Here is a 17,879-nt window from a genome sequence, read left to right as displayed (position 1 = left end):
GCCTTGTCATAAAGCAGGGCAGCCCTGGGCCTGGCAGGTGGCTGGCAGGGCTGACGAGAGGTCCTGCCCCCCAGGACTCTCCCCAGAGAAGCCACTTACAGAGTGTCGACGGCAGCATCTCTCACTGAGAGGTCACCTTGCTCCATGATTTGAGCAATTTCACCTGCGGACAAACGAAGTAAGACACTGAAAAGACACAGGAGCTTTTCTTCCCCTGCAGGAGATTTGACATTAGTGACCCATCACTAATGTCTCCATCACACACAGTAGGAGTCCATCTAAAGGGCAAAGTGAGGTCAATAAAATGAAACACTAATAAAACGTAAGCAGAATTCAATTCTAACTCCTCTTTCCATTCCTCTTTCTGCCCTTGAACTGTGGGATTTATGTAAACAATCTCAGTGATTTTCCCATGTAGAAAATCTGTAAACTTTTTTGGCCCACTTTGCAGGAAACAAACACAAAACTTTTGTGTATAACAAGCTCACAGAGATAGGATGATGAAATACACACTGGTTGCATTTTTTTTTTTGAGATGGAGTCTCACCTCCACCGCCCAGGCTGGAGTCCAGTGGTGCGATTTTGGCTCACTGTAACCTCTGCCTCCGGGTTCAAGTGATTCTCTTGCCGCAGCCTCCTGAGTAGCTGTGATTACAGGTGCGCACTACCACGCCTGGCTAATTTTTGTATTTTTAGTAGAGACGGGGGTTTCACCATGTTGGCCAGACTGGTCTTGAACTCCTGACCTCAGGTGACCAGCCTGCCTCAGCTTCTTGAAGTGCTGGGATTACACGTGTCAGCCACTGTGCCCAGTCCTTTTTTTTTTAAGAAACAAGGTCTCCAGTCTAGCCAACATGGTGAAACCCCCTCTCTACTAAAAATACAAAAATTAGCCTGGTGTGGTGGGGCGCGCCTGTAATCCCAGCTACTCGGGAGGCTGAGGGAGGAGAATCGCTTGATCCTGGGAGGCGGAGGTTGTAGTGAGCCGAGATGGAGCCACTGCAGAGCCTGGGCGACAGAGTGAGACTCTGTCTCAAAAAAAAAAAAAAGAGAGATGAGGTCTCACTGTGTTGCCCAGCAAGGTCTCAAACTCCTGGGCTTGTGATCCTCCAGTCATAGCCTCCTGAGTGGCTGGAATTAGAGGCCTGAGCCACTGTACCCAGCTACATTTATATGACAATTGTTCATTTTGCAATGAGATCAACTGAAAGTGAGAACCACTTTCTGTATTTCCTTTTACATGAGGATGCCTGAAAAAACCCTTAATAGAAAAGCTGAGCCTCTAAAACCATGGCTGTGGCACCACATCAGATGCCGGGAGATGGCTGGAAACACAGGTAAGAAAACAGCATAATTTCCTATAAATCTGCACTCAGAAAAAAGATGGCTGGACATGGTTCTTCTGACAGCCCGCCGCGCATGTTTTTATTTTGTCAACATAAGCAGATGGCCCCTGGGCCCTTCCTCTGAGAGTGAAGGATGGCAGTGCTGAGGACCCTTCTATCCCTTATCCTTCAACACCCCTGCCACATCACCCCACAGGGAGCCTGTGCCTATGGGGTGGGGACCTTTCCAGAGGCATCTGCGTGCTATTTCAAGTCAAGGGCCTGTGAGGGACATTGGCGCCCTTAAAGATTGTCCCTGAGAGCTGACCTCTCTGCCTCACCTACTACTGATCTAAATACCTGCAGGGACCTGTTTTCAGAGACCAACAGTTCCGCCAGAATTTTGACAAAGTCTTAAGCTTCCCCCACCAACTGATGTCAACATTCTTCTGAATGGATTCTACATAATTCCAGGGAATGACTTCCATCCCCAACACACACAGAACTCACTGTAGGCTCTTAACATCTGAAAGGAGTGGCCAATACCGTGGGGTAAAGGCAATATCACTGGAGCAAATGTGCCTTTTTCATTTTACTCTGAATGAAAAAAAACTTCACTTGTGTTTTAAGTGCAGACTTGGTTTGTGAGAAGGAGACCCACTATGGCTATAGACAACTTTCCTACCAAGAGATAAGTACCTTACATGGACTGTAATGTAAAGTTAGGGCCACTATACTGCCCAAGTGGTTCTCCCAGAGACCTGATTTTTTTTTTTTTTTTTTTTTTTTGAGACAAAGTTTTACTCTTGTCGCCCAGGCTGGAGGGTAATGGTGCGATCTCGGCTCACTGCAACCTCCGCCTCCCAGGTTCAAGTGATTCTCCTGCCTCAGCCTCCCGAGCAGCTGGGATTACTGGCATGTGCCACCACGCCAGCTAGTTTTTTGTATTTTTAGTAGAGACGGGGTTTCTGCATGTTGGTCAGGCTGGTCTCGAACTCCTGACCTCAGGTGATCCACCTGCCTTGGCCTCCCAGTGCTGAGATTACAGGTGTGAGCCACCGCGCCCAGCTGAGACCTGATCTATCTTGAGGAAGATGTACAGAGGAGACAGGAGGCCTTATCTTCACCTGCAATTAACCCCCTAGGGCCTCAGCTGTCAGTAACTTCAGACAAGCGGCCACATTGGCAGGCACTGACATGGCTCTGGGACACAGATCTGCCTGGCTCTGGTGTGTACTGGCCAGTCGGAGAGTCTCCCAGCGCCCAGGTGCACCCCCGCCCACCTCTCACCTGATGTTAACACACAGTCAGCGCCCCGGGAGCCATGCAAAGCAGGGGGAAAGCTTTCCTGAAGAGCCTCCAGCTTCTTGTCATAACAAGGGGCCACGATGACGTGGAAAATCTTCTCTGGAGACAGGTTCTGTGGGAGAGGGGCACCCGTATTTAGGGCTGATGGAGAGGTGACGGCAGCTTACACTTGGTGCCCAGGACAAGAGGGATGAGAGACCGAATGCCCCCTGCTGCTGCCCTCCAGACACTGCATGCGGCACTTTCTCTTTTTTTTTTTTTTTTTTTTTGAGACGGAGTCTCGCTCTGTCACCCAGGTTGGAGTGCAGTGGCGTGATCTCAGCTCACTGCAACCTCTGCCTCCCAGGTTCAAGCGATTCCCCTGCCTCAGCCTCCCGAGTAGCTGGGACTACAGGCGCATGCCGCCACGCCTGGCTAATTTTTTGTACTTTAGTAGAGATGGGGTTTCACTGTGTTGCCCAGGCTGGTCTCAAACTCCTGAGCTCAGGCAATCTGACCGCCTCGGCCTCCAAAGTGCTAGAATTACAGGCGTTGAGCCATCGAGCCTGGCTGCATGCGGCACTTTCTTGGGGCTGGGACTGCTGTGGGTCTGACGCCGGGCCCCACAGATGAAAGTGCTGTAGCCACATCTGGCTCCCATCCCCTCTTCAACTCTACCGAGCACCAGCACTCCATCCGTGTCTGCCTGCTGCCTCCCTCGGGACTGGGTGTGGTCCTCCCAAACCATCTGCAAAGCCCCCAGCCAGTGGAGCCTCCTGGAAGAACCGGGAAGGCTAAGCCCTTTTCCTCCTGAACCGGTGCACATGGGGACAAAATAAGTAAGAGGAAGTCCAGCCGGCGTGGAGCCGTTGAGGGAGGGAGGCCTGAGTGTGTGTGTGTGCCGGCTACTTCACCCACAGACTTTCCTGAATCTTCCCAAGCGATGCCCACCCAAGCTACCCCTCTCCTGGGTCCACACAGAGCAGGTGCCTGTGGCTGGGCCTGAACTGGTGGCAAAGCCAGGAGCCAGCAGTTGCCAAGTGACCTTGTGGTGAGGTCTGGGTGGAAAGGACCCACTCAGGGCAGGGGCGGAGCAAAAGAGGAAACCCGCCCCTGGTTGCAGCTGTGCCAGGCAGTCAGGTGAGGGGCTGCTGGAGGCCGGGTCTCTGCGGCTGCCCCTCACGGCACCTACAGGAGGACACATAGCTCTGGGCTCCAGCCAGGGAAGAGGGCAGCACATGGAAGACCTAGAAACACATGGCTCTCTTCAGGTGAGGGCAGGGCAAGGGACAGACATAAAGTCCCATAGCTCATTTTTCATGATGTATACTCTGACATCATGTTTATAATTTGCCACATTATGACTTTATGGGTAGAAAGAAACTAGGTAGAAAGAAAACACTGCCTATTGCTAAAATAACAAGGCTGCCAAATGTGCGTGCCTTTTTAGGCTGACTTCAAATGTCTGAAAGATCCTGATGCTGCCCTCTACTCTGGTTACCACAGTGCCTGGACAGGGCGGCTCCCCCGGAGGGAGGTGGAAAGTCTGATTGAGAAGAGTGGTGTGGGGCATGCCACAGGCTGGAGAATAAACCACGGGATTAGGGTCCCTTTGAGGGTGGTGGGAAGGGAGAGCACGATGGGCCGAGGCAGTGGCATGCAGGAGCCTCAGGCCAGGACTCACTCCATCAAGTGGAGGCAGCATCACGGCCACTGCGGAATCTCACAGAAGTGGCTAAGGAAGTCATGTGATGCCCATGGTCTGAGGGAAAGGCCAGGGCAGAGGCCAGGTTTGGCTCCCTAAATGACAGCGGCCCTCGGCCTCCAGGCACAGGCCACTCTAGGCCTCCTTGGGTGAGGCATCCCAACGGCAGGCAGGCGGCATCTCTGGGCAAGGTCCAGGGCCTCATTCTCAGCAGGGCGGGCAGCATTTCTACTCTACCCCGAATAGGACCAGGAGAACCACCAGATGCCACAGAAAGGGTTAAGAAGAAAGAAAAAGGTTGTTTAAGAGGAAGGAAGGGAGGAATAGAGATGGGCATTGGTGAGAAAGAGCACTGCTGTTTCCTGAAGCCACAGCTTCCTTTTTGCTCACCTGGGGGGTCGTGACCACGCTGGACAGATGGGGAACCTCCCCTTCCTGGGCCCCTGTGCCATGGTCCTCCCTCACCTGCCCTTCCTGCCCTCCAGAGAGGTCAGCTTACCTGCTGTCTGGCAAAATAATCCTTCACCAAAGAGCCCATGACCTGCTGGGGGGACTTGGCGGTGCAGAGGTGGGCAGTGATGGGGCGACCCAGCACCCGCTCGGCGTATCTGACCCAGCCTGGGGAGAGAAGGGATCCGAGGTCAGCTCCTTACTGCTTCCTCTGGTCTTCCTGTAACGTACCAGGGAATGCTGAGGTCGAGTCCCTGCTGCCCCAGGGTGAAGCGAGGACACCTTTTCCCCAGGGCTTACCAGGAGCTCGTGCTGGACCCAAAACCCGTCCTCAGTGGCCTGGCTGTGGGTCATGGGAACCTGCAGGCCTGGAGGCTACTGGGAAATGGGAGCGTCCCTGCAAGGCCGACAGACAAGTAAGAGTCGGGGTAACAGGTCCCCCAAAAAGGTGAAGGGGAACAAGCACTGAAAGGCAGCAGGAGCAGAGGCCCAGGCTGCACCGTGCAAAATCCCCTGGCCAGCTGCAGAGTCCTTACAGCCAGGACACGCAGCTACAGCTCAGGGGAGAGCAGCCACATGCTTGCCCAACTTCTCTCACCGACTAGAAATTAACAGCCCAACAACTGCACGCTTTTTAAAACATAAGAAATCTATACTCCTCAAGTCATAATAAATAGCAAAATCTGTAGTGTCACTACATGCCCGCACAATCTGAGCACTTTCCTGAGGTTGAGTGCTGCTGTGGTTTCCAGGGTGAACACAAGTCACCACTGCAGCTGACCACACAACAGCAATTCCACCGCATGAGCCCTGCCTACTCCTTTCCCGCAGGCGCACAGCCCAGTCAGAGCGCCTAAGAACATCATAGAACTTGCTGACCTGGCAACTGATTTTAGGCCCTGACCCCACAGACACTTGCACACCTGTGTACACGAGAGCCATGCTACCTGCCCTCAAACAGGGGCTGGGTAGATACCTTGGTAGACTCTACCTGACCCCCCAGACACTTGCACACCTGTGTACACGAGAGCCATGCTACCTGCTCTCAAACAGGGGCTGGGTAGATACCTTGGTAGACTCTACTCCTGGCAGGGAAGGTCTCCCAGAGGGTGAGAGGCAGCTCATGTCCCACAGTCAGACATGATAATCACATTTAACAATCTAAACACGCCTGTGTGTGCTCAGGAAACACCCACAGAGACACAGAAGCAGCCACAGAGAGAAATGCCCCAGGGCCGGGAGCAGTAGCTCACGCCTGTAATCCCAACACTTTGGGACTGCGAGGCAGGCGGATCACTTGAGGGCAGGATTTCAAGACCAGCCTGGGCAACACGGTGAGACTCTGTCTCTACAAAAATAAAAAAATCAGCCAGGCGTGGTGGTGCACACCTGTAGTCCCAGCTACTTGGGAGACTGAGGCAGGAGGATGGCTTTGAGCCCAGGAGTTCGAGGCTGGAGTCAGCTATGATTGCATCACTGCTCTCCAAGCTTGGATGACAGAGCAAGACTCTGTGTTGTTTTTTTGTTTGTTTTTGGTGTTTTTTTGAGACAGTCTTGCTCTGTCACCCAGGCTGGAGTGCAGTCACATGATCTCGGCTCACTGTAACCTCTGGCTCCTGGGTTCAAGTGATTCTCCTGCCTCAGCCTCCCAGGTAGCTGGGACTACAAGTGTGCGCCACCGCATGTGGCCAATTTTTGTGTTTTTAGTAGAGACAGGGTTTCACTATGTTGGTCAGGCTGGTCTCGAACTCTTGACCTCAGGAGATCCTTCTGTCTAGGCCTCCCAAAGTGCTGGGATTACAGGCGTGAGCCACCCTGCCTGGCCTGACTCTGTCTTAAAAAAATAAATAAATAAATATAAAAATTAGCTAGGTGTGGTGGCGCACACCTGTGGTCCCAGCTACTTGGAAGGCTGAGGTGGGAGGGTCACTTGAGCCCAAGAGGTTGAAGCTCTCGTGAGCCATGATTGAGCTGCCGCACTCCAGCGTGGGCAACAAAGCGAGATCCTGTTTAAAAAAAGTGTCGGCTGGGTGCACCGGCTCACACCTCTAATCCCAGCACACTTTGGGAGGCCGAGGAGGGTGGATCACCTGAGGTCGGGAGTTCGATTCCAGCCTGGCCAACATGGTGAAACCCTGTCTCTACTGAAAATATAAAAATTAGCCGGGCGTGGAGGCAGGCGCCTCTAATCCCAGCTACTTGGGAGGCTGAGGCAGGAGAATGGCTTGAACCTGGGAGGTGGGGGTTGCAGTGAGTCGAGATCTCGCTATTGCACTCTAGCCTGGGCAACAAGAGCGAAACTCCGTCTCAAAAACACCAGGCGTGGTGGCTCATGCCTGTAATCCCAGCACTTTGGGAGTCCAAGGAAGGCAGATCATCGAGGTCAGGAGATCGAGGCCAGCCTGACCAACAAAGTGAAACTGTGTCTCTACTAAAAATACAAAAATTAGACAGGCATGGTGGTGCACGCCTCTAATCCCAGCTACTCAGGAGGCTGAGGCAGCAGAATCGCTTGAACCCAGGAGGCAGAGGAGCCGAGATCACACCACTGCACTCCAGCCTGGGCGACAGAGCGAGACTCCATCTCAAAACAAACAAACAAAAAAAGTGTTAGTTGGGTGCGGTGGCTCACTGCTGTAATCCCAGCACCTTGGGAGGCCGAGGCAGGCGGATCACCTGAGGTCAGGAGTTTGAGACCGGCCTGGCCAACATGGTGCAACCCCGTCTCTACTAAAAATACAAAAATTAGCCAGGCATGGTGGCAAGTGCCTGTAATCCCAGCACTTTGGGAGGCTGAGGCGGGCGGATCACCTGAGGTCAGGAGTTTGAGACCAGCCTGACCAAAATGGTAAAACCCTGTCTCTGCTACAGATACAAAAATTAGCTGGGCATGGTGGCATGCACCTGCAATCCCAACTTGTCAGGAGGCTGAGGCGGGAGAACCACTTGAACGTGGGGGATGGAGGTTGCAGTGGGCCAAGATCACACCAATGCACTCCAGCCTGGGTGACAGAGCGAGACTCTGTCTCAATAAATAAATAAATAAAATAAAAAATAAAAAAAGTGTCTTGACCAAGATGGAGCTTATGTTGAGAAATAAAGTTTATACTTTTTATCTTTTAATTCTGTTCTTCCACAAACTTTTTGCAGTCTCCTCACATTTGTTGATTTCCTTATGAGAGGTCCTACTGGGATGGAACCTTCTCAAGTCACTGAAGGAACTAACTCTGCTGATGTGAATCCTGAGCAGATTGCTGATCTGTACAGAAACGGTGATCCCTCCGCCTGTGGCAGTGAACACAATGCTAGGTAGGGGCCCCCAGAGGTCTCTTCTCAGTGATGGCATTTCTGAGAAATGTGTCACCAAATCCTTTCTCTTCTCCAGCCACCGGCTGCAGACCAGCCCCTTGCTTCCTATTTTAGCTTGAGATTTGCTGTATGTATGTAGTATATATGTGTGATTGACAGGGTTGCTCTGTTACCCAGGCTGGAGTGCAGTGGTGCAATCAGGGCTCACCGCAGCCTCGACATCCTGGGTTCCAGTGATCCTCCCACCTCAGCCTCCCGAGTAGCGGGGACTACAGGTGCCCACCACCACGCCTGGTTAATTTTTTGTATTTTTAGTAGAGACGGGGTTTCACCGTGTTAGCCAGGATGGTCTCAATCTCCTGACCTCGTGATCCGCCCACCTCGGCCTCCCAAAGTGCTGGGATTACAGGCGTGAGCCACTGCGCCTGGCCTAAATTTTTTGTAATTTAAAAACCACTGCACCAGGGGCATGGGCCTTAGTTTGTCGTCATTTTACACGGCCTCTTCCTTGGTTGGGGGTGGAACTAAGCAAGTGTGACCGGTGTTGTGAAGCCATGTTGTGTATGGCATCATGTAATGGGTCCCAAAAGGAAAGCACTCCAGCAAGGGGACCACAGAGGCAGGCTCAGGTTCAGCACACAAACACCAGGTACTCCCAGGTCGCTGGAGCCCAGGCAGCCTCCGAAACCATCAGGTGTGGAAATTATCCCTTTACACCTGGAAACACACCCAAAATGCCACAAGAGCTGAATGTAACACCCACAATCTAGTAAAAGGCTATATCTGGCGTCAAATGGCTTATACTTAGACCTCTGATACAAAAATCTGTGAATCACTTACAGTAAGGCAAACCATACAGCTGAAAGAAGTCACTAACATCCCTGTCCCCATCTGGAGCTGAGATCACAGCAGGCTGTGGGTTGCTGGTGAACGACACAGCTCAAATAATGAGCCAACCAATGCAGCCCACGGAACAGATGGTAAATTTCCTCTTTATATTTTATAAATGGCTAGAGAGTAAGTCCATATTCTAAGCAACCACGATGTCAACGTTCCATCTTATTAATTCATAATCCTAATGACTAAAGGTTGACATGTAAAATGCTAGAAAAATTTGAAACCATTGTGGGGAGAGCATAAATTGAGAACTGAAACGTGAACCAAACCCTAAAAATTATACAGCCTATGACTAGCTTAGAAAGAGCTCTCCTGTGCTCCCACAGGCCTCACGTAGTTAGAACAATTTTTAACTAGTGTTATTTGCCAGGATAGCCATTCCTTTCTTATTCCCTTATGCATCATCGAAAATTTCTTAACCCAAACTCTCTTTTTCCAGAATTGAAAAGCATGTGATAAATCTCTTCTATAACTCAGGCACCCAAAAACCAATTAAAGAGTGGTTTAAACAGTGCGCCCTCAGAGTATCTGAATATCGATGTAAAGAAATTTTCTTATTCTGTATTTTTTTTAAGCTGGCAAAGGATACATGCACGTTTGCCGTATTATTCCATAATTATTTGTACATCTGAGATATGTTGTACAAGAGAAAATGGATTTTCTTAAGAGACAGGACCTCAGTCTTTCGCCCAGGCTGGAGTACAATGGAGGAGTCATAGCTCACTGCAGCCTCTAACTCCTCGGCTCAAACACCTCAGGCTAGGATTCGTAGTAGCTGGGATTACAGGTACTTGCCACCACCCCTGGCTTTTTTTTTTTTTTTTTTTTTTGCAGAGACAAGGTCTCACTATGTTGACGAGACTGGTCCCACACTCCTGGGCTCAAGCAATCCTCCCACATCAGCCTTCTAAATTGTTGGGATTACGGCTGTGAGCCACCATGCCTGGCCTATTTTTCTTTTCCTTTTAAAAAATATTTATTTAAAAAATTAGAGGACGGGTGTGGTGGCTCATGTCCATAATCCCAGCACTTTGGGAGGCCAAGACAGGCAGATCACTTGAGGTCAGGATTTCAAGACCAGCCTGGGCAACATGTCGAAACCCCATCTCTACTAAAAATACAAAAATTAGCCAGGCGTGGTGGCGCTAGCCTGTAATCCCAGCTACTGGGGAGGCTGAGGCATAAGAATCGCTTGAACCTGGCTAGGCACAGTGGCTCACGCCTGTAATGCCAGCATTTTGGGAGGCCGAAGCAGGCAGATCACAAGGTCAGGAGATTGAGACCATCCTGGCTAACACAGTGAAATCCCGTCTCTACTAAAAATACAAAAAGAAATTAGCCGGGTGTGGTGGCGGGCGCCTGTAGTCCCAGCTACTCGGGAGGCTGAGGCAGGAGAATGGCGTGAACCCGGGAGGCGGAGCTTGCAGTGAGCCGTGATCGTGCTACTGCACTCCAGCCTGGGTGACAGAGCGAGACTCTGTCTCAAAAAAAAAAAAAAAGAATCGCTTGAACCTGGGAGGTGGAGGTTGCAATGAGCCGAGGTCACACTACTGCACTCCAGCCTGGGCGACAGACTGAGATTCTGTCTCCAAAAAAAAAAAAAAAATACAGACATGTTGCCCAGGCTGGTCTCAGACTCCTGGGCTCAAGAGATCTGCCTAGACTGGGCACAGTGGCTCACACCTGTAATCCCAACACTTTGGGAGGCCGAGGCAGGCAGATCACCTGAGATCAGGAGTTCAAGACCAGCCTGGCCAACATGGCAAAACCCCGTCTCCACTAATAATACAATAATTAGCTGGGTGCAGTGGTGTGCACAGGCAGGCTAAGGCAGGAGAATCGCTTGAACCCGGGAGGTGGAGCTTGCAGTGAGCCGAGATCATGCCACTGCACTCCAGCCTGGGCGACGGAGTGAGACTCTGTCTCAAAAAAAATAAAAATAAAGTAAAATAAATAAACATACTGGCCTTTCCAGTGTGGCACCTCTGATGAAAAACTAAATTGGCCGTCCCAAAACATCAAACACCCTCTGTGAATCAGGCCAAGCTCTTCCCTCCTGGTCTACAAGGCTGGGTGGGATGGGTCTGTCTGCCTCCAACCTCATCCAGAGCCTGCAGAATCTTGTAAATCTCTTTTGGCACCTCAGGCCAACAGAGCGGGGGTCCAGGGGCTCACCAGGACAGGCAGAGGTCAGCATGGGCAGGGTGCGTTCCTCCTCACTGTGCTGGCGATAGCGACGCACGAATTCTTTTTGACTCTCCAGGATACTAAAATCCGCAGCTATCGTCGTATCAAATACATAGTGCACCCCTGCAGGAGAGAGGAGCATATTCAGCTTAAATCATGTACTAAAAGATCTACTTTTAGGCTTCCTCTTTTTTTTTTTTTGAGACACAGTCTTGTTCTGTCACCCAGGCTAGAGCGCAGTGGCATAATCTCGGCTCACTGCAACCTCCGCCTCCCAGGTTCAAGTGATCCTCCCACCTCAGTCTCCCGAGTAACCGGGATTACAGGTGCCCACCATTATGCCTGGCCAATTTTTGTATTTTTTAGTAGAGATGAGGTTTCACCATGTTGGCCAGGCTGGTCTTGAATTCCTGGCCTCAAGTGATCTACCCACCTTGGCCTCCCAGAGTACTGGAATTACAGGCGTGAGCCACTGCGTCCAGCCAATACTTCTTCATTCTTACTCATTTTTGCTTTCTCACGTTTAAGAGACAAACTTAAAGCATAGATTCTACAGGCGTCTCTCCTAAGATAATAAAATCAGTCTTGGTTCTTATCTATTCCTAATGGCCTAAGTTCAAGACCGTGTGCTTTACCTTTTATTTTGTAAACAATGAGCGTGTATGATTTTTCACAATGAAATATGTATGTTCTCTCTCATGCTTCTTCCCTCTCTACATCTACATTTTAAAACATCTTACTCCATATATAAATTAATGAAATATTACAACATACCCACAGCATTCCCTTCCAATTCACGGGCAAATTAAATTTCAGTCTGTGATGGTTCTTGGTGTGTTTAAAAGTAGAATGTACAGTAAAAGTATAGAATGGCTGAGCATACTTTTATAATGGTTTAAATTTTTATACTGAATTTTTTTTTTTTTTTTTTTTTTTTTTTTGAGACGGAGTCTCACTCTGTCGCCCAGGCTGGAGTGCAGTGGCGCGATCTCGGCTCACTGCAAGCTCTGCCACCCAGGTTCATGCCATTCTCCTGCCTCAGCCTCCCAAGTAGCTGGGACTACAGGCGCCCGTCACCACACCCGGCTACTTTTTTGAATTTTTAGTAGAGACGGAGTTTCACTGTGTTAGCCAGGATGGTCTTGATCTCCTGACCTCGTGATCCACCCGCCTCTGCCTCCCAAAGTGCTGGGGTTACAGGCGTAAGCCACCATACCCGGCCTTTTTTTTTTGAGACAGTCTTGCTCTGTCACCCAGGCTGGAGTGTGGTGACGCAATCTCAACTCACCGCAACCTCTGCTTCCTGGGTTTGAGCGATTCTTGTGCCTCAGCCTCCCGAGTAGCTGGGATTACAGGTGCCTCCCACCATGCCGGGCTAATTTTTGTATTTTTAGTGGAGATGGGGTTTCGCCATGTTGGGCCAGGCTGGTCTCAAACTCCTGGCCTCAGGTGATCTGCCCCCTCGGCCTCCCAAGGTGGTGGGATTACAGGCATGAGCCACCGTGCCGGCCTGATTTTTTTAATTTTAAATTTTTTGTTTCTCCCCCTCCCCAGGTAACAAAGCTGAGAGAAAATGCAACTAGTTATAAGAAACATTAGGCTGGGCGCAGTGGCTCACGCCTGTAATCCCAGCACTTTGGGAGGCCAAGGCAGGTAGATCACGAGGTCAGGAGATCGAGACCATTCTGGCTAATATGGTGAAAACCCATCTTTACTAAAAATACAAAAAATTAGCTGGGCGTGGTGGCGGGTACCTGTAGTTCCAGCTACTTGGGAGGCTGAGGCAGGAGAATGGCATGAACCTGGGAGGCGGAGCTTGCAGTGAGCCAAGATCATGCCACTGCACTCCAGCCTGGGCGACAGAGCGAGACTCCATCTCAAAAAAAAAAAAAGAAATATTATAAATTTTCGGCTGGGCACAGTGGCTCACGCCTGTAATCCCAGCACTTTGGGAGGCCAAGGTGGGCAGATCACGAGGTCAGGAGATCAAGACCATCCTGGCTAACATGGTGAAACCCCATCTCTACTAAAAAAAAAAAAAAAATTAGCTGGGCATGGTGGCGGGCGCCTGTAGTCCCAGCTACTCAGGAGGCTGAGGCAGGAGAATGGCGTGAACCCGGGAGGTGGAGCTTGCAGTGAGCTGAGATGGCGCCACTGCACTCCAGCCTGGGCGAGAGAGCAAGACTCCATCTCAAAAATAAACCAAAAAAAGAAATATTACAAATTTTAAAATATTACATTAAGAAATCAATTTCACTGTGGATACATTTTATTGATATATAATATTCCGTTACATAATTTTAACAATCTATCCCCAAATAAGGGCTTTCATCATGAGAAAATATAGCATTTGACAACTTTGATCTTCAGTATAACTAACCTAACCCAAGGCTTTACGATGACAAGCATGAAGGAGCGACCTAACGTGTGTGCACCTGTCGTTGTAGCTGGGTTTCAGCTGCAGCACATTATGTGCTAGATGACCAGGCCTTGTTAGAGCCCAGGCACCTAGGGCACAGGGAGCATCAGGACCCCCAGGCTGCTGCTCAGACTTCAAGCCTGTCCTGATGATCCTTAATCCAAATATCATTTTATTTCACCAGTAATCCCCAATATATCTACATCTATGTACTTATTTAGCAGAGATGGGATCTTGCTATATTGTCCAGGCTGGTCTTGAGCTCCCGGCCTCAAGCAATCTTCTGGTCTTGGCCTTCCAAAGTGCTGGGATTACAGGCATGAGCCACCAAACCTAACCAATATTTACAATTTTTAAAAGCCGCTGTAGAATAATAAAAACTCTTGGCCAGGCGCGGCAGCTCATGCCTGTAATCCCAGCACTGTGGGAGGCCGAGGCGGGCAGATCACGAGGTCAAGAGATTAAGACCATCCTGGCCAACATGGTGAAACATCATCTCTACTAAAAATACAAAAATTAGCTGGGAGTGGTGGTGCGCACCTGTAGTCCCAGCTACTTGGGAGGCTGAGGCAGGAGAATCTCTTGAACCCGGGAGGCGGAGGTTGCAGTGAGCCGAGATCGCATCATTGCACTCCAGCCTGGGGCACCAAGAGCGAGACTCTATCTTAAAAAAACAAACAAACAAACAAACAAACAACAAAAAAACCTCTTATTTGGCAACTCGCTCAGTTTTCCTTTTCTGAACTTGCACATTGACCATCATGCTATGAGGATGCTCAAGGCTGTAAAAGCCCCTCTATAAGCAAATGGAGGGAGGCAGTTCCAGTTTGACCAAAGCAGAAGACGCAGAAGCATCATCCATCAACATTTCAGGCAGTATTATTCCAGCGTTGACGTCCGAGTTCTTTGATTATATTCTTAAATTTCTACCTTTCATTCCTCAAGTAAAGAACACAAGCCCATTCCCTTTCTGCTCTGCTCTTCAGAGAGCTTCTTGGGAAACCAGATACTAATCATTTCAGAAGTGACTGTTCATCAAATACACACCCTCTGGGGGTAAGGGGTGACTTGGAGGTTGCTGGACCAGTGTGGGAATCTCCCAGTGTCCTGTCCGTGTTGTCAGAAGGCGGTCACTGTTTGGTCCCAGAGGGGTCAGCTCCCACTGTGTAACAAAACACCTGTCTGTGCACAGCAAAGGAGAAAAGTGACACTCGCCTACCATCGATCAGAGGCTGGGTTTCATGACACACTGGACATGGTCTTTTTACGTTCCAAGAGACTTTTGGAAGTTGCTTATCTACCCTGCATCCTTGAAAAACGAACTTTAGAGATTAAAAAGGGCGCTTATAAACTCAAGTTATACATTCCCAATTTATCAAAAGATGACTCACCAAGACTTTTGAGGAAACCACAGAGTCTTCTGGATGCATCAGTTACACTGAGGTTGAATTTAGCAGCAAAATAAGGCAAAGATTGAGGACACACAGACACTACCAGCACTTTGTGCTTTGAGGTATCACATTTCTAGAAGGAGAAACAGAGAATGTCAGGTATCTGCTGATTACACAAGGAGTAAAAGTTACACACCTTGATGAGAAATTCAGAACAACATAATAGATGGTCTATGCAAAGACTAATTAAAAATAGACAAACACTGGCAAACATAATTAAGAAAAAGGAGAAAAAAATCAGGATTATGGTGAGGTTTGGGCTTCTGGTAAATATTTTTTAAAAGTCAGGATTTAAAAAATGAAACATGAGCTGGCTTCAGTGGTGCATGCCTACAGTTCCAGCTACACAGGAGGCTGAAACAGGAGGATCGCTTGAGGCCAAGAGTTCGAGACTGCAGAGCACTATAATCACACTTAGGAGCAGCCATAGCCACTGCACTCTAGCCTGGGTGACAGAGTAATACTCTGTCTCAAAAAAAAAAAAAAAAAAAGAGTTTCACTCTTGTTGCCCAGGCTACAAGTGCAGTGGCGCGATCTCAGCTCGCTGCAACCTCTGCCTCCCAGGTTCAAGCGGTTCTCCTGCCTCAGCCTCCCAAGTAGCTGGGATTACAGGGACCTGCCACCACACCCAGCTAATTTTTTGTCTTTTTGGTAGAGACGGGGTTTTGCCATATTGGGCAGCCTGGTCTCAAACTCCTGACCTTGTGATCCACCTGCCTCGGCCTCCCAAAGTGCTGGGATTACAGGCGTGAGCCACCTGGCCTGGCCGATACTCTGTCTTAAAAGAGACATGACTACACATCTAAGAGACTTTGTCAATTTCAAGAACAATGTTATATCAGTAAATGTGAACATCTGGAAAAAATAAACAATTTTAAAGGGAAAATACAAATTACAACATTGGCCAATGAATAACTGAAATTACTACACAACAATAAAAAAAACCACACACACTAAAATGGTATCCAGAGATGCCTCTTAAAAGTCATCAGCCTGGCTGGGCATTGTGGCTCACACCTGTAATCCCAGAACTGTGGGAGACTGAGGCAGGTGGATCATTTGAGGTCAGGAGTTCGAGACCAGCCTGGCCAACATGGCGAAATCCATCTCTACTAAAAATACAAAAATTAGCTGGCTGTGGTGGCATGTGCCTGTAATCCCAGCTACTCGGGAGGCTGAGGCAGAAGAATCGCTTGAATCCGGGAGGTGGAGGTTGCAGTGAAATGGAGGTTGCAGTGAGCTGAGATCTCTTCACCGCACTCCAGCCTGGGCAACACAGAGCGAGACTCCATCTCAAAAAAAAAAAAAAAAAAAAAAAAAAAAAAAAGTAACCAGGCCCAAGATGTTTTGTGAGTAAGCCTCATCTATAAACTGTTCTAAAAAAATACTGCATAAACTAGCATAAAACCACAAGGCTATCAATATCCTTAAACCCAAACTAGACGTTGGCAGCGCAAGGGAAGACAGGTTCAGATAAAAGAGTCAAGGGCCGGGCGTGGTGGCTCACGCCTATAATCCCAGCACTTTGGGAGGCCAGGGCTGGTGGATAGCCTGAGGTCAGAAGCTCGAGACCAGCCTGGCTAAAAGGGAGAAACCCCATGTCTACTAAAAATACAAAAGCTAGCCAGACATGGTGGTGCGCACCTGTAATCCCAGCTGCTCAGGGGGCTGAGGCAGGAGAACTCCTTGAACCCAGGAGGTGGAGGTCGCAGTTAGCCAAGATTTGGCCACTGCACTCAAGCCTGGGCGACAGAGCGAGATTCCATCTCAAAAAAGTGTCAAGAAATAGACACGCAGCACAAGGGTGGGGTGGAAGTAATGGGGGGAAAAAAAAAGAAGGCCAGGTACGGTGGCTTATGCCTGTAATCCCAGCACTTTGGGAGGCCAAGGTGGGTGGATCACTTGAGGCCAGGAATTCAAGATCAGCCTGGCCAACATGGCGAAGGCCGAAAAAAAAGAAAGAAATGGATGCACACCTATCAATATATGAGAGTTGGGATAATATTTCAGGTCAATGGGGGAAGAACAGAAGATGCTGGAACAATTTGATTTTTTCAAATAGAAAATAATGTATCTGGCCGGGGGGCGGTGGCTCACGTCTGTAATCCCAGCACTTTGGGAGGCCGAGGCGAGCAGATCACTTGAGGTCAGGAGTTCAAGACCAGCCTGGCCAACATGATGAAACCCCATCTCTACTAAAAATACAAAAATCAGCTGGGCATGGTGGTGCCTGCCTGTAACCCCAGCTACTTGAGAGGCTGAGGTAGGAGAATTGCTTGAACCCAGGAAGGAGAGGTTGCGATGAGCTGAGATCACGCCACTGCACCCAGCCTGAGAGACACTGAGAGACTCCATCTCAAAAAAGAAAAAAAAGGAAAAAGAATGTATCCACATCTCACACCATACTAAAATACAAGTTGTAGACTGGACAAGCAGCATAAGATAAAATATAAACTGTCAATAAACATAATCTAGGGTAACCAACTTCCCTAAATAAGAAAATGCAAATGAGATACAATTTTCTACGCGTCAGGTTGGAAGAGACTGAATTTGATATTGAATGTGGCCAGGATGGCTGCACACAGCTGTCCCATCACTCAGGGAAGTATAAAGCGACACAGACATTTTCAAGACATTTGCAAAAACCGCTGGCACCACAGAATTAAGTCTCTAGTAATCTGCAAAGCTGCATCCACTAAGTCTGTTCAACATAACAAAATAAAAGGCCAAGGGTGAGCAGGTGGCGACGGGTATGCACGGTGAACCTGGCTGACGGGTGGGGGGCATCTCCCGGTTCAAACCATCCTATCCAGGCAGCCTGCTGCTTGCTAATGGAGCTCCTGTGCAAC

General features: G+C 49.3%; 1 protein-coding gene across 3 annotated transcripts in view; it reads right to left on the bottom strand.

Moving 5' to 3' along the window:
* NARF (nuclear prelamin A recognition factor) overlaps positions 1 to 17,879 on the bottom strand; it is a 30,176-nt gene that overhangs the window by 4,398 nt on the left and 7,899 nt on the right. For 2 of the 3 annotated variants that reach the window (XM_002827985.4, XM_054537434.1), the window contains exons 4-8: positions 14,971 to 15,103; positions 11,149 to 11,283; positions 4,817 to 4,935; positions 2,616 to 2,745; positions 100 to 163 (exon numbers count right to left, since the gene is read on the bottom strand). In XM_002827985.4, coding sequence (XP_002828031.1) covers positions 100 to 163; positions 2,616 to 2,745; positions 4,817 to 4,935; positions 11,149 to 11,283; positions 14,971 to 15,103 — 581 coding nt within the window. Of the gene's footprint in view, positions 1 to 99; positions 164 to 2,615; positions 2,746 to 4,816; positions 4,936 to 11,148; positions 11,284 to 14,626; positions 14,817 to 14,970; positions 15,104 to 17,879 lie in introns of those variants that run through there. The other variant, XM_054537435.1, reaches the window with a different exon arrangement.

The sequence above is a fragment of the Pongo abelii genome, chromosome 19, assembly GCF_028885655.2.
Source record: "Pongo abelii isolate AG06213 chromosome 19, NHGRI_mPonAbe1-v2.0_pri, whole genome shotgun sequence".
Taxonomy (NCBI): Eukaryota; Metazoa; Chordata; class Mammalia; order Primates; family Hominidae; genus Pongo; species Pongo abelii.
The sequence above is the reverse complement of the archived record's forward strand: the minus strand, read 5'-3'. Positions and strand labels throughout refer to the sequence as shown.